Source organism: Pleurodeles waltl, chromosome 1_1 (genome assembly GCF_031143425.1).
Source record: "Pleurodeles waltl isolate 20211129_DDA chromosome 1_1, aPleWal1.hap1.20221129, whole genome shotgun sequence".
NCBI classification, from domain to species: domain Eukaryota; kingdom Metazoa; phylum Chordata; class Amphibia; order Caudata; family Salamandridae; genus Pleurodeles; species Pleurodeles waltl.
Genome location: NC_090436.1, coordinates 435,931,805 through 435,947,444, shown reverse-complemented (window position 1 = coordinate 435,947,444; position 15,640 = coordinate 435,931,805). Strand labels below are relative to the sequence as shown.

At 48.5% G+C, this 15,640-nt stretch overlaps 1 protein-coding gene across 1 annotated transcript in view; it reads right to left on the bottom strand.

Annotated features, from left to right (window-relative positions):
* The window catches only part of LOC138284946 (baculoviral IAP repeat-containing protein 1-like), a 579,119-nt gene that overhangs the window by 243,914 nt on the left and 319,565 nt on the right, over positions 1-15,640 (bottom strand). Inside the window, exon 12 of the mRNA XM_069224297.1 lies at positions 12,454-12,627. Within this exon, the coding sequence (XP_069080398.1) occupies positions 12,454-12,627 (174 nt within the window). The remainder of the gene's footprint in view (positions 1-12,453; positions 12,628-15,640) is intronic.

Sequence of the window (15,640 nt, the reverse complement as noted above, 5' to 3'; positions counted from 1 at the left end):
GTACTGTTAAAGTTTGCATGTTTTGGTAGTGAAAAATGCCTACATTCGTTTTTCACTACTATGAGGACTACTCCTCTCATAGGGTAACATTGGGAATTCCTAAATACAGTTTTAAGCTGTAATTCCTGATTAGAAAGGAGTAGCTGTCTCCCGTTTCATATCTTTGGAATGGTAATGCTAAATCTTCTTTATGGGTAATGCTAAATTTAACATTACTATTTTAGAAATGCCACTTTTAGCAAGTAGACATTTCTCTGCTTTTACAGCCCTGAGTACCTGCAGTCTGTCTCTAATACATGTCTGGGGTGGGTGACAGCCACACTTTGTGCATTCCCTCTAGTCAGCACAAACAGAGGAAAGTTAGATGTGTCTAAGTGCTCATCTGCATTCTATTGGCTCTCCCTGGGCAGGAATGGAGGGAGGGGTAGACACTAACATCTGAATAGGTAGTGGCCTGACCCCACACAAAGTTCTGATTACCTCCCACAGATAGTCTGGAACCAGGGCTGAGAAAGAAAGGATACTTGTGCACTTCAAAGACACTTCTTTGAAATCACTCCCACTTCAAAGGCGCAGTTGGGTATAAATGCTAGGTCTCCGACCCCAAGAAATTAGACACTTCTGGACCTACAACTGGACTCTGTCAGAAGAACTGCTGTGATTAATCCAACATTGTTAATCTGCTGGATTGCTGACCTGGAAGCACTGCTTTTCTACTGTACCGTCCTGCTGCCTGCTGTTCTATGACCCTGCTCAGGGAAAGCTGGACTCTACCTAGCACCCTAAGTGATCCCTAAAGGCTTGTTGGCTTGCCTCCTGTTGTTTGAGGCTTTGGGATATTAAAGTTTCTACCCTGCTCCTGTGCCTGGTTCATTGGAAGTGGACCCAGGTGCTGCTTCAGCTGGAATCGACACGCCTACTGCGAGGGGTAGAACTGACACATCGCCGCTATTGTGCGAGTATAACCAGCATATTGCATTCAGAACTAGAACTTCGCCATCAACATTGCATCGGAACCACTGCCTTCCCACCGCTCCTGAAGGAAGATGGACACATCCTTTCTCTGTGTGGAGAAACCTGGCACTTTGGTTTCAGAACTGACGCTTCGCAACCAGCACACTGCAGCACCTGTACCTCGCCTTTGGAACTGAGGCATCGGCAGCACTGCATGAGTAAAATCAACGCATCTTGTGGCTGTGACCAGGATTAAGGTACTTTGATCAGCGCTCCCTGAGTGGGTCCTGTAGCCGGCCTGCGCTCCATCATGGGTGGCCTGAACTATTGACTTTGTCCTAGTCCAGTGCAACCAGATAACCCCCAATTAGCGCTTATTCCTTCTGAGCGCCAGAACTCTTTTTATTCTTTAAAAACTCATAACTCAATTTCTACTCATTGGATATTTGTCGTTTTGGTCTTGATTTACACAAATACTTTACACATTGCCTCTTTAGATAAGCCTGACTGCTCTGTGACAAGCTAATAGAGGGTGAGCACAGGTTATTGTTTAGTGTGCGTCTGACTTAGCCTGACTAGAATTGTGGTTTCTGCTTGTACACAACGCATACTCTGACAACCAGAAACCTAATTTCTAACACTGTTGATCAGCTGTGAGAATAGGACTTGTGTTTGCGCAATACCATATAGGAACTCATTGTGCATTACAATTCTATACTAAGACCAATTCAAGTCTTTTTCAATTCTCCCTAATTGGCCTTTTTGGATGTTTTTGCTAAACCATATCTCACTCTGCAGAAGAAGCATCTGCACCTGAAGTAATTTATTTTTGAGCTGGCCAAGTCAGAGTGTTGCACTGTGTTTCAGCTGAAGAGCTTTTGCAAGGAGTTTCAGGTTTTTATGAGAGGCTTCACTCGGGAGGTGGAGCTGCAGAAGGCTTTGAGAGCCTGAGGGGAGGCCCGAGATGCAGGGGCTGAGGTCGCAGAGGAGGAGGAGACAGAAATTCAAGAGGAGGATGAGCTGATCCTGGAGTATGATGTGGATCTGGGACTATCTATGGAGAAGGCCAGCAACTTGCTGGAATCATTTTGGTTCCCAGACCAGAGAGCAGCATTTCATCAAGGAACCTGTCCCCAGAGGAGCTGTCAGAAAGGAGGGAGGAGATCATGTTGGAGCTTGATACGCTAGAACTTGCTTTGGTTGAGAGAAAGCAGACTCTAGAGGCGAGAAGGCTGGTGATAGAGATCAGGAAGATGTCCCATGAGCTAAGCCTCAGAGAGCTGTACATAAGAGCCCTACAAGTGGAGTCAAGCAGCAGTAACCTGCAGTGCTGACTACAGAAGTAACAGTCCGGATACCCAAGGATTTGGTGCAAAGTGATGTGGTGGGGAATTACATAGACAAATGGTTTGCAGCCTATGAAGTGGCTCTAAGAGTGCACAAAATCCCACAGGAGTCCTGGGGTGGTTGTTTGCAGATGTACATGTCTACAGTGGGGAGGGATACCCTTCTCACATTAGAGGTGGGGGCCAGAGATACTACACTGAAGACCATACTAGTCAACAATTTTGGGCTGACACCAGCGGTTCAGGGCCAGTCAAATGATTGCATCAAAGAGCTGGGTTGGCTGCTTAAATTATGCTAGCAGGGCAGTGAGTGATGGATGAGGGACAGCCAAGTAGATGATTATTCTGGGGTGTACAACGTAATTTTGAAGGAGCACATGTTTGATCTTTGTTTTACAGAGCTACACCAACACCTGGTTGATAGTAATCGTTCTGACCCCAGGAAGCTCGCTGAGGAGGCAGACATCTGGGTCAGCACCACAGTTTCTAAGAAGGTATGTAAGGGGGACTCCCAAAAGGTCATCAGGGTTCCCATCAGAAGAAAGAAGGGGAGATAGAAAGACAGAGTTCAGGCACTCAAGTGGGGTAGTGTTTTTATCAGGAAAGGCAAGGAATTACTGGGTAGTAGGAATTTTGTGGATCCTAGCATATTCCTGTAGTTTGTGTGACAGAAATGCAAGACAAAATAGAGTTTTTATTCAACATTTCAGCTTTGCAGGGTATTCTGGGGGATCCACACAAGTCACACCTCTGTGGACTCCCCGGATGTCTAGTTTCCAGAAATGTCTGCCTGCCTTACAAAAGCAGTTTGTTTTGTGATCTATAATTTTCATGTCTCCACAATACGATTTGGGCGGTGGAATTTGGGCCTGAACTAAATTGGGTGAACTACCTTTGCTTCTTCCCTCAATCAGCATGTTCTTTCAAGGCACTCAAAAAACACCTTGTCACATACCAATCGTCTCAGTCTTTAGCACCTCTAGCGCCCAGTCCAACAATCATTATTGGTGTTCCCAGTATCATGTCCTCCTCCTCGGATTCCCTCACTACCCCCCAGCAAAAGTGCTCTTCATCTCTCCATAGCCGCCTGCACATACATTTCATTTGTATTATAGTGCAGGTAATGGCTGACTTTACCAATGTACTCACCTATTTACATAAAATACAGATTTACTCTTTGCAGTAAGCATATAAACCTTCTGCACTTCTTTATGGCACCAAAACTGCCACTAGACAAAAGTCTGATCCTTCTGTAGCAGAAACATAATCACAAGACTTACTTGACTTTTTTATTGCTGCCTAAAAGCTACAGTTGAAACGCGTCAGTTGAAGTATGTGCATTGCTTTGAAGACGCAAGCTGCATCTGCAAGACAACTGGAGGCAAATATATATATATATATATATATATATATATATATATATATATATATATATATATATATATATATATATCACTTTTATATGTGGGTCTGGTTTTCCTGGGTGCCAAACGCAGCCCCCAGGGAAACCACACATGCATTGACAAAAGTGATATATATTATTATATGTATATATATATATATATATATATATAGAGAGAGAGAGAGAGAGAGCGGTAGATAGAGCTTGAAAAACAAAGTGGTCAGATAGTTGCTGGGCGGCGCACTCCACTGCTGGTGCCCTATATATAGATCTATCTATATATGTAGATAGATATAGCTAACTATGTAGATAGATATATCTACGCAGACAGATCTATCTACATAGATAGAGATATATGGTTTCCTTGGGGGCCATAATGCCCCCCTGTCAAGTTCTTTATTTAAAAAAAAACAATTAGCCCCTGGGGGGTGCGCGATCGAGCGAGATCGCACCCACCCAGGGGACACTTAGCTTTAATTAAAAAAAATATGCCCCTGGGGTGGGGAGGAGGGGGGCCCGTTTTCCGAAGGGGGCACCCCCCCAAGTGAAATCCCTGGTGTCTAGGTGTGTTTCCTCACCCTCAATCGCAGCTGCGCTGCGACTGAGTGCCAGGAAACCCGTTCAGGAAGGCCTCATTTGAAAGGGGACATTCTCCCCTTTCAAACGAGGCCTTCCCGAATATCGGGAAGGCCATGTGGGGCCGTTTTCCCCATTGGAGCAGGAAGCGGCCTTGCGGCTGCTTCCTACTCGAATGGGGAAAACAAAACTGTAACGTCAGTGTGCCTCATGGCGCGCTGACATCACAAAGGGGCAGGCCGGGGGGAGACATAAAGATCTTCCGTGTCTCCCAGGGGGTTTTAAAAAAATAATAAATCCCAGGTGCAACGCACACGAAGATTTTTTTTACCCCCTCCCTGGTGTCGGGCACTGGTCGTGACCTGCACCAGGGAGGTAGTGTGGGTGTCGGCCACTGGCCGACGCCCGCACTAAACGGGTTAAAATGGTGCTTCCGGATGCAAACAAGGACAGTGTGCCCTACTAAAAATAATCCCTGCCCCCAGGGATGCCAGAAACTCTAGATCTAATCATTAGCAAAAGGCAGAGTGGCTCTGTCTTTCATAATGCAGGGGACACATGCCACGCTTCAAGGGGGGGGCAGTCAATGCACCTCCTGATGTCCTCTTTGCCTCTACACCAACATCCATAATATGGTACAGAACAGAGGTAAAGTATTTCCCTCATTTGCAAATGAGGGACTATCCGTTTAAGATGGTGGCAACACTATGGTGGTCATTATGACCCTGGTGGTCTTCTGTCCGCCAGGGTTAATGTGGCGGTATCACCACCAACAGGCTGCCAGCAATGACTGCCAAATAATGACCATGGTGGTGAGCCCTTCCACAGACAGCCAATGTACCACACCGACACCGACCGCCAGTGTGGTATGAACAACGAACACGGCAGTAGCCACCTACAGGCAGGCGGAAGAGAAGGATCAGCCCACCATATTATGACGTACAACACAGCCAGGATTTCGGGGCGGTACCAACGCCACCAAAAGCCTGGCAGAAACACATCATGTAAAAGGAGACATTCACCTCCAGGTACACAGAGGAGTCCACGCCCGCCATGGAGCCAGAACTGCAAGTCTTCCCGATGCTGTACCACACCATGGCCGTCCTGGAGCACCAACACCGACAAAGATGACGACGGTGAGTACAGCCGCCTAGCACACAAGGGAGGGAGAGAGGGGGGGAGAGTAACACACACACACGCGCACAACACACAGCATACACACGCCACACACCCAGAACCAGCTGCAGAGGAAACCAACAGTAACAGAACCCCAGAGTAAAGAAACCCAGGACACACACACAGTTCCAACCACTGTAATCCTGTTGTATGAATATGTAAAATGCAAAAACATACACAATTGCAGAAATAAATACATGTAGGCCCAAAGGCCAGTCGAACGTCACAAATGCCCACAGGGCAAAGTCCAAGCCCCAACCAGACCCCCGACAACAACGGGACTCCACTGTTCTGGGGCATCTTGTTGGAAGTGGGCAGGCACTTCAGGGGCAGGGAGCTGGGGGAACATTCATTGAGAGGGGGCTTCCTGCCCACTGGTTCTGGAGGGGGCTGCCTGCTTACTGGTTACTGATGGTGCTCTTTGGCCTCTGGTTCGGGATGCTGCTCCATGGCCTCTGGTTCGGGATGGTGCTCCTTGGCCTCTGGTTCGGGGTGCTGCTCCATACCCTCTGGTTTGGGATGCTGCTCTGTGGCCTCTGGTTTGGGATGCTGCTCCATGGCCTCTGGATCGGAATGCTGCTCCTTGGCCTCTGGTTTGGGATGGTGCTCCTTGGCCGCTGGTTCTGGATGGGGATTGTTGGCCTCTGGTTCCGGATGGGGCTCCTTGGGCACAGTTTTGAGTGGGGCCTCCTTGGCCATGGTTTCCAGTGGGGTCTCCCTGGCCATAGTTGTGAGTGGGGCCTCCTTGGGTATGGATTTGTGTGGTTCCTCATTGGCCTTGGATTTTGGTGTGGCCTCCTTGGCCAGGGATTTTGGTGGGGCCTCTTTGGCCTTGGATTTTGGTGTGGACTCCTTGGCCTTGTATTTGGTTGGGGCCTCCTTGGCCTTGGATTTTGGTGTGGCCTCCCTGGCCTGGGATTTGGGTGTGGTATCCTTGGCCTTAGATTTTGGTGGGGCTCCTTGGCCTTGGATTTTGGTGTGGCCTCCTTGGCCTGGGATGTGGGTGTGGCCTCCTTGGCCTTGGATTTTGGTGAGGCCTCCTTGGCCTGGGTTTTTTGTGTGGCCTCCTTGGCCTTGGATTTTGGTGTGGCCTCCTTGGCCTGGGATTTGGGTGTGGCCTCCTTGGCCAGGGATTTAGATGTGGCCTCCTTGGCCTTGGATTTGGTTGGGGCTACCCTTTTCCTGGGATTTGGATGGGGCCTCCTTGGCCCAAGGTTTTGGAGGTGGCCCCATGGTCCTGCCAGTCTGTTTGGGAGGGGGTGGCACTTTAACCCTCCCTTTTGGGGGCGGAGGAGTGTCCTTGGTGCAGGGGGGCTGGTGTCGGACACGTGCCCTTTAGAGACTTTGGTGGTGGAGGGTGCTTGAGGTACTGGGCTGGGGTGGTGGGACCTTCCTCTTATTGGCAGGACGGGGAGGGAAGAGGTCAAGATGGGCAAGGAAAAGTTTCTTAGGGCCAATGGGGCAGGATGTGGGAGGAGGAATGGGAGTGGAAGTAGAGAGAGTGGTTGTAGGAGGAGGAGGTATGCTGGACTTGGGTGCAGGTGCATGGACAGTGTGCATGGGTGAGCTAGATGGCTGGTGGGGGTCTGAGTGCGAGCGTGTGTGTGTCTCTGGAAGGGGCATACAGGGTTGGGGAGGACAAACAGGATGTGTGGATGGATGTTGTGGTGGTGTCTGCAAGTGAGGTGGGTGTGTTGCATGAGGTGGTGGTGGTGACTGCGCATGTGGTGTGTGGGGTGCATGTCTACGGGCCTGCTGTTGTGGTGACTGTAGGCAAGGCTGTGCAGGTGGCAGGTTCTGAGACTGTTAATGCAGTGCATCCAGGTGTGAGTGAGTATGTGACTGTGAGGCAGGAGGAGGAGGGGGACACAGTGGAGGCAGTGGATGATGTGTGTACATCTGTGTGTTAGCTGTGTGAGTGCTTGTGGACTGAAGTGTGCTGCCTGTTTTTGTCTGTGCGAGTCTTGTGTGTTGTTTTGGGTGCATGCTTGCAGGAATGTGAGCGTTTGATGGGTTGGGGTGAGGAGACTGGGACTGGGTAGTGGTACTTGGAGGGGTAAAGCATGAAACAGGGACATTGGCTGCCATCAGTGAAGATGCCCGAACCTGAAAGGATCTCTGTAGTGCCGCCAAGCCACCATGGATGCCCTCCAGGAAGGCACTGCATTGCTAGATCTTGGATGCCAGTCCCTGGATAGCATTCACTATGGTTGACTGCCCTACAGAGATGGATCTCAGGAGATCATAGCCTCCTCACTGAGGGCAGCAGGGCTGACTGGGGCAAGACCTGGGGTGCCTGGGGCGAAGGAGACTCCAACCCTCATGGGTGAGCAGGCACGGGCAACTTGGTGGGGGGCTACTGGGAGGGCGTTGCTGGTACGGGGTGGCAGTAGAACCTGTAGCTGGGGTGGTCCCAGAGGGGTCCACCACCACCAGGGAGCTCCCACTGGAGGATGAGTCAGAGTCAGTGGTATCACCTCCTGTCCCCGCTTGGTTCTCCCCTCGCCCTTCATCCCACTGGTCCCCTCAGCGTTGGTGGACTCTGCCTCCTGGTTACACATAGATAGGTAGACAAAAGGAGAGAGGGGGGATAGAGAGAAAGGGAGCACAGGGGTCAATCTCAACACCAACAGCACAGATGGCAGACACATCACTGTCATACATTGAGACTGAGAATGGGCAGTATGGACCACACTGGCATCCCATTGGCTAATTACCACAGCAGGTAGGACCCAAACACTGCGAGCTACACACTAACTGGAACCAGCTAAGCCCTGTCAGAGATGGGAAGCCACCTACCTATCTATCTAATACATGGTTTCCACCCTATTAACCTGAGGTTGATCACGCAGCAATGTCTGAACTGGCATACTGGGGCATCCACTGACTAATACCATGCACCCAAATCCCATGCCAGGCAACAGAGTTGGTTGACAAACACACTGTACTCAGCCCCTTGTGGCTGATGTGATGCCCTCAAGCGCCCATCCAGCTCCGGGTAGGCTACCACCAGTATGCAGGCCATCAAGGGGGTAAGGTTCCAACGGGCACCCCTCCCTCGTTGGGAGACCGTCCCTCAGCGTCTCAATGTTTCCTGCGGTGGGTACTCCGCCTGCTGGCCCACCCTGAGGACTAAGATGGTGGACTGAAGCCGCACGGAGCAGACAGGGCCCTCTGCCTGAGGGGAATCGATTAAGACTGAGAGGCAGGTGCGGGGGTGAGGCCGTGTGCTAGGAGCCAGTAAGTGGGGTGGCAGCGCAGAGGACCAGACCCACATCTTCTATTCCATCAACGTGGGCCTGGGTGGAGGAAGGCTGAAGACATGCACGCTGCCAGGCTCAGCAGAGCGCAGGGGGCCTCCCCCAGCTCTATTCTCTTGTGTCTCCTTCTGCCCTCATTTGATGCCAGAGGGCCCGGCCTGTGTGGACCTGGCTAGCCCAGGGGCATCTAAACAACTAAAAGCCCCCCCTATTTGGACAACCACTGTATCCTGGGCCGCGACCAGGCCCCTGCAGAGGAGAGGACCAGAAGTACAGTTTGGGCCCTAGCATTGTGCCCTGTGAGCACGCCTCCCTCGGGTGGGCTCCAGCCGCGCTGCCCTCTGGGCAGTGGAACACCTGGAGGGCCACCACCAGGCCACGCAGAACTGGTGTCTGAACGCCTAAATGGCCTTGTTTGGAGCACAGCCCAGTTGGAGTTCAGTCTGCCTACCTCTGGGGTGTGACAGCCATGTGTCGCTTTGGCCTTGACCCACCTAGACCCACCGAGGCCCCGGGTCTGAGGCTCCGTGGCAATCCCTGTTGGTGAATTATTGCCGGCCCATCGAGGCCTGACTTCAGTTACAACTGCGGAGGCGTGTGGTGCCCTGTGATGGGCCCCTTTTGAGTAATCCACCAATCCATTCCTATCATGGACAAAGTGTTGTGGGGTTGGGGTATATGGTTTGGGGCGACAGATGCTTCCCGAGGGGCATTATGGAGTGGGGGGGATTGGGGGAAACGGGAGGGTTGGTTGAGACAAGTTTAATTTTTTTTGTAGTTTTATGCACTCTAAACCTCTTAATCACAGGTAGTCACATTGGTCCACCGCTGTTACTCCAGCCGCTCGCTTCGCCCTGGTATGCACCTGGCTCAAGGGCCTGCGGGCCAGGGCCCATGCACTCGCTAAAAACCCCTGATGCTTCCATCCACTGACTCCCCCCGCCCTGAGAGGTGTCCCTACACATTAATTTCATGGAACATCAATGGCCTCCTTTACAAGATTAAGGCCCTCATTATGAGTGTGGTGGTCTCAAGACTGCCACACTCGCGATGGCAGTCAGACTGCCACAGACAGGGCGGTCTAACTGCCCTATTAGGACCATGGCAGAGCAGCCACGGTCCAACCACCGACACCACCAGGCTGCTGCCTACCTACAGCCAGCGTGCAGCCTGGCGGTCCCAGTGGTTATAATCTCCCAGGACAGCTGGGGATTACGAGTCCCCATACCGCCTTCCCAGGCTGGCAGAATGGGGGCATTCACAGCTCCATTGCGCATTTCACTGCTCAAATTACAGGCAGTAGAATGCGTGACGGGTGCTGCAGCTCCGCCACATTGGCGCCAGCTCCATTAGGAGCCAGTGTCAATTTTAAGGCCCTGTTCACCGCACGGCTGGTGGGCGGAAACGCTGTTTCAGTAGTTTTGGGCTGGTGTTAGGAAAATGGCTTCTTTAGTTGAAATTCCTGTGGTAGAGTGGCTGTGGCCTGCCAGAGAACATATGAATGTTGCGTTATGATAGAGTTGAAGGGGCTCATGGGTGTGCTTTAACTGCGAGGTATGTTGTAGCATTGTCTACCGTGGTAGGCCTATCAATCGCTGGTTCTATCGAGGCAGCAGGATGAGGAGAGGCTTTATCTGTCAGCATGTCACTCACAGCCTGCTGGATGACAATAGCATCTGCATGGTTCATAACAGTAGTATAGACTACATCTATAGTCTGAGCAGGGACCAGCAGATGGGTGAAAGAACATCCTGTTCTGTAAAAAGCCTTAATGGCTTCCACTGATGGCCTGCCCATAGGCCGGGCTAAATAGGCAATTAACAATGGGTGTCAAACAAACAGGAAGGGGAGGTGCAATTGTAGGAATATGAGAGATGAGCAGAGAAGGAGGGCATCTTTTCACTGCGGAACCAGCTGCTTCATTAGATGTAAGAGCTGTGCATACACTAGCATGTGCACAGGCCTTAATTGGTATGCTGGATCGGGAACAATAAAATGCAGATTGAGAAGACAAGGTATAGGGAGGAAAGGAGATGAATGAACCTGCAGGTAATGGCAACATGGGTGTGGTAGCAGCAAGGGATCTCAAAGAGGCGGACAAGCAGCTGCCTCCATGTAAATCTGCTGCTGCTAGAAAGACTAGACTACACCATCAGCGCTTTACCAAAATGGCCATCGCGGTAAAAAATAGAGAACATTTTTTATTTGCTAACTCACTCCAAATTCAATTAATATACAGGACTAAAAACAATCGTTTACTAGCATTTGACATAACATCTAAATAGACAGTTATCCTGGCAAAGTGACAAATTATTAGCAGTAAACATATTCTAGCAGCAAGGAAACTCAAAGAAGCGCCAAACAGCTGTCTCCATTTGTATTTGCTCTACAGTGCCTAGGGCCCCTGAAAACACACGCCCACTGTGCCCTGGGGCACTATACATAAGACTGCTCCAGAATGCTACCCAAGGGATCTACTTGAGGCCACTCAGCGAGATGCCACCTTGATTACTGATGCCTCCCTGGAAGGATGTTGATCGCATGCAGGCATTTTTACAGAGGTACACTGTCCCAAAAAGGAGTGCAACATTTATCAACCGTTGGCCGTAATACAGATAAGGCGCAATGTCCATGTGTGTGCTGCATCTCATCATTAATAGGGTGTGCTGGGTGCAAACAGGAACAGCGCACCCTATGACAGATAATGTGCTGCCGCCAGGAGAGATGTGAACTCGCAGCTGCCTTGCCGGCTGTGCATTTGTCAAGGCAGTACAGCACGCTTGTTTGAAGCAACCTCTGCTTCTGCTACCCCAAGTCCCAAAGGGTGCAGAAAGCTGACACACAGCCCTTGCTCCTCTAGCGACTTTATGTGATACAGGCCTTGGTCTCCGCCATCACAATACCACCGCATCACAGTAGTAACTGAGAGGGTAATGTTTTAACTTTAGAGTCCAGAAATTGTCTCCCTATACCCCCATGTCCTTCCTCCCTTCTTGTTTTCTGTCTTACTTCAACCTTCAGTGCTTCAGCAACACTCACAGTTCACTTCTACTGTGGAGGAGACATGGGAAGGCAGCCTACCTCACAATCTGATCACACATCATCGATGGTTAGTACAGTCCTGCTCTTTTTTCACTGTCCCAAAACAGTGAACGTTTGAATACATTTTCTGCTGCCACTTTCATCTCCTTACCGCATTGTTCACAAGTTCCTTCAGCAAACATCAATATAGTGGGCTCATAGTCCCCAGACCCAGTTAGAACTATTTATATTATACAGAGAGTGGAGATCAGAAGAAGTATCTTCAAGGAAGTCATTGCATGAATGCTCCACAAATCCCCTCTCCATAAAACGTAATGGGCATTTTCTTGTGCAGAGGTCATGGCCTCTCCTTAAAAATGCACATACCAGGGAGTACCAACACGGGTTCTAGACCCACATTATGCTGCCATGTTGAATTCTGCTTCAAGTAAATATCACCCAGACAGTCAAGGATCATTTCAGTAAACTGGAAAGGGGTTCAGCCATTGTCGTTTAACCTACCCAAAAAAATAATCCACAAAGAAATACAAAAAAGCTGACCTAAATTAGAAAAGCTATATTAAAACATTAATGTATAAAGTGCTGGAGCGTAATCAACTATAAAAGTTCAAGCCTACAATCTGCTTGTATATACACCAAAGAAAGTCATCCACAGTACACAAACCGAGTTTCAAAGCAACAAGAAAATGAAACCTACTTAGCTTTGACGAGGCCTCTTCTCCAAACCCTGCACTGGAGAGTGCTAGTTTTTCCAAGTTTCTGTGTTTATTAAAGTTTGTGAGTATTTCACTAGACATCTTGCAGTATTCATGTAGTTCCAAAGAGAGTTCCTTTAAGCAGGAGATTTTGTACAGTTCTGTTAAAATTCGTTCTGCAAGTAATTAAAAGAAAATGATCAACTACTGACTTTGAACTTATTAAAGCTGCCGGACGTAAAAACAAATGCAGCCCGACACAATATGGCAGTTGTCACGAAATAAACAAATATTTTGTTATCAGTATAAAAGGACCATCTATTAAATAAAATTATATTTGATCAACAGTGACATACGGGCATTTCCCCGGTCATGCTCCATCCAGAATACGCCCTTCTCGCCATTCTTTTTAGCCCTCAACCCCCAAATCTTGTGGAGCATACCCTTCCCCCTGCAAGCCGCCATTCTGAGGTTTCCCCAGGCCTTCCTGAGGCTACTGTTTTGTGGAAGTCTTCATCACACAACATACTAGGGACTCTGCACTGTATCCCACTAGACCATTTTGGGAAATCCATGACATGCAAGTAACATGCCTCTACTGGATAGTTTGTCTTCTGTACAACTGTAGTTTAGAGCTGGAGATCATGTTCAATAAAACTGAGGTTTAGCAACCCCCAGGATACAACTCATTGCTTGACCCATTCTTCAACCGTAGTTTGTGGTTAAGAAAATACTGATCAAGAGGGATTATTTGAAAGTGTGGATGAATTGGCATTCTGAGTTCTAGAAAGAATATGGCCAACTTGAAAACCATGAACACTTTTCCAATCATACTCAGTATTCCTATGTTGGCTTAATACTCTTGCATATTTCTATAACATTCAACATATGGGTGTGGCTATATCACCCATATATTGGTTTGATCAGTCACCTGCTTACATCTCTTCCTCTCTAAAACCTGCTGAACCATCTAACCCAGCCCGTTATCTCAGACTATTGAGGTCAGGCACAAAAAACTAAAGTAACATGGAATACGAGGTAACCTCCAGCATTTTCACATTTACATTTCTAAGCCCTACTGATCCTGAAGTACTATTGAAAAGTCACCACCACAAGATTTCATCCAGTCCTCACAAGTTCCACTCACTGAACATCAGAGAACCTAAGGCATGACTCACAGACGAAAACAAAAAAAGACCTACCTTGCTTTCTGCGTGGTCACACTGGATTTTTCAGTTTTTGCTGGACCCTATATTTTTGTTGGATTTAGAATTATGTTCCCTTTACTACTACTACCCTGGAGTAAACTGCATTATCGAATTGGCATACTCCTAATTGCCATATTTAACTTGCCTATGTTATGCGTGTGTTATTCACTAGAGTGGCAATGGAAACATGGCTTCAGGCCCACAGCATAGTTTAACAGTAGCAGTGTAAAACCTGCTAATTGGCCTGTCAAAATAAACCTGTGACAGGTTTAAATGTTAATATGCCACCTTTATGTAGACCTAGAAAGCCCTCAAGGCCAGATGCACTGTTTTTAAATGTAGGACATGTAGAAATTTATTGTAAGCATGTCCTTACAGGGACTAGCACCACAAAGCTATTTTTCACTCTGGCAAGCCTAGTTATCCTATGTAGAAAACCAGAGTACAGATTAAAATCCTAATACTGTATCTTGAGAATGGGACTAGGCAGCGGTATAACGAAACTTCAGGGGCCCCTCCTTGCAATGAACATGAAGGGGCCCCCTTCCAGACTCAGCCAGGAGCTCTGAGGCTAACGTACTGTACTGAGGTGCCCCCTGTAGCTCAGGCGCAGAGGGTACGGGGGCCTATGTTACGCCACTAGGACTAGGCAGAAAAAGAAGTAAACAACTATTATAATAGTTATTACAAAACCAATTTGGTATGGTAAAGTCAGATTTGTAATAAATATTAAGGAAAAATGTTTTTAGTAAGTCATCTTTTTCTTGCCTGAAGTGCCTGGAAGCTAATTTAAATTTGCTTTCCAACTTCTCCCAATCACTAATTAGCATGTGAATTGATGTAAAAAAAAAAGAAGGGGTGAAATGCCTACCAGGTGCAAACAATAGGCTGATCTTAATGGTCAAGGATCACTCCTTTGAGCTTCACAGAATATGGGGGGTGGAGAGTGTGAGCATCCTTTTTAAGTTTACGGTGTTAGATCCTGCTGGAGTGTCAAAAAATGCTTCACAGATCTGCTGGGGTTAACATCTCACACGTGGGGCACACATAAAAAGAAGAAAACAGGATTCCAAGATAATTCTTGTACATCCGCTGTCTAGTTACTTGAGAACCCTGCTTTTGTCCTACCAGATGTCTGTCTCTGGGTTTTACATACAGCACTTGGGACTCACTTGAAGGGAAGGAAACCGGATACCAAGTGTTTATCCACTGTGTGGGTGCTGAAAAACACTGCATTTGTCCTACCAGACTTCTCTATTTGGGTTATTAGGTTTACAGTGGCTGTCTCAAACTGGAGTTTAGTGTTATATGTGGGAGGACACTAGGTTTACGAAGGAACTCTCCCCACACACATGGCGCCAGCCCTCAGAGCCCAAGTGGATTGTGGCCAAAGAATTTCATAATCTTGAAAATGCCCAAAGTAGGTAGGGATGGCCACAGGACCTTTAACTCCATCGGTTAGGGTGTGTCCAGGAGTGATTTCCCCTCAGTTGCATGTGCCAATCATAAATGTGGTCTCTCCAGGCACCTACCTCAGAACATTACTTGACATGAAGAAGAAAAGAAGTGGCTTTGACATGCTGCCTGTGGCTTGAGAGAAACCCTGAAGGTCTGGACCACCTCCCTCTTGTACCCAAGACAAAGAAGTGGACACCAAGGATAATAAGGCTGCTCTCCTGTGCAAGCAACAGGGATGTAACAAGTTACAAGAAGCCTTTTCCTGCAACTGCCCAGCCCACCAGTGGCAACTGGACCTAGACTAAACCCTGCTGTTGGCCTATGCCTTGACACCCTCCGATTGCACCGCGACCATTGGTTATTGTTGGCACTTTGTGCTTCTTGGCACTAGTCCTACTTTAAACTTAAAAGTTCATATCTCGGGTAGTCTCGGACCTGTCCCCCACCTGCTTGGGGACCCACCAGGGATGCACATTATCCCCGCTTCTTTTTGCCCTAGCGATCGAACTGCTGACAAAAATCA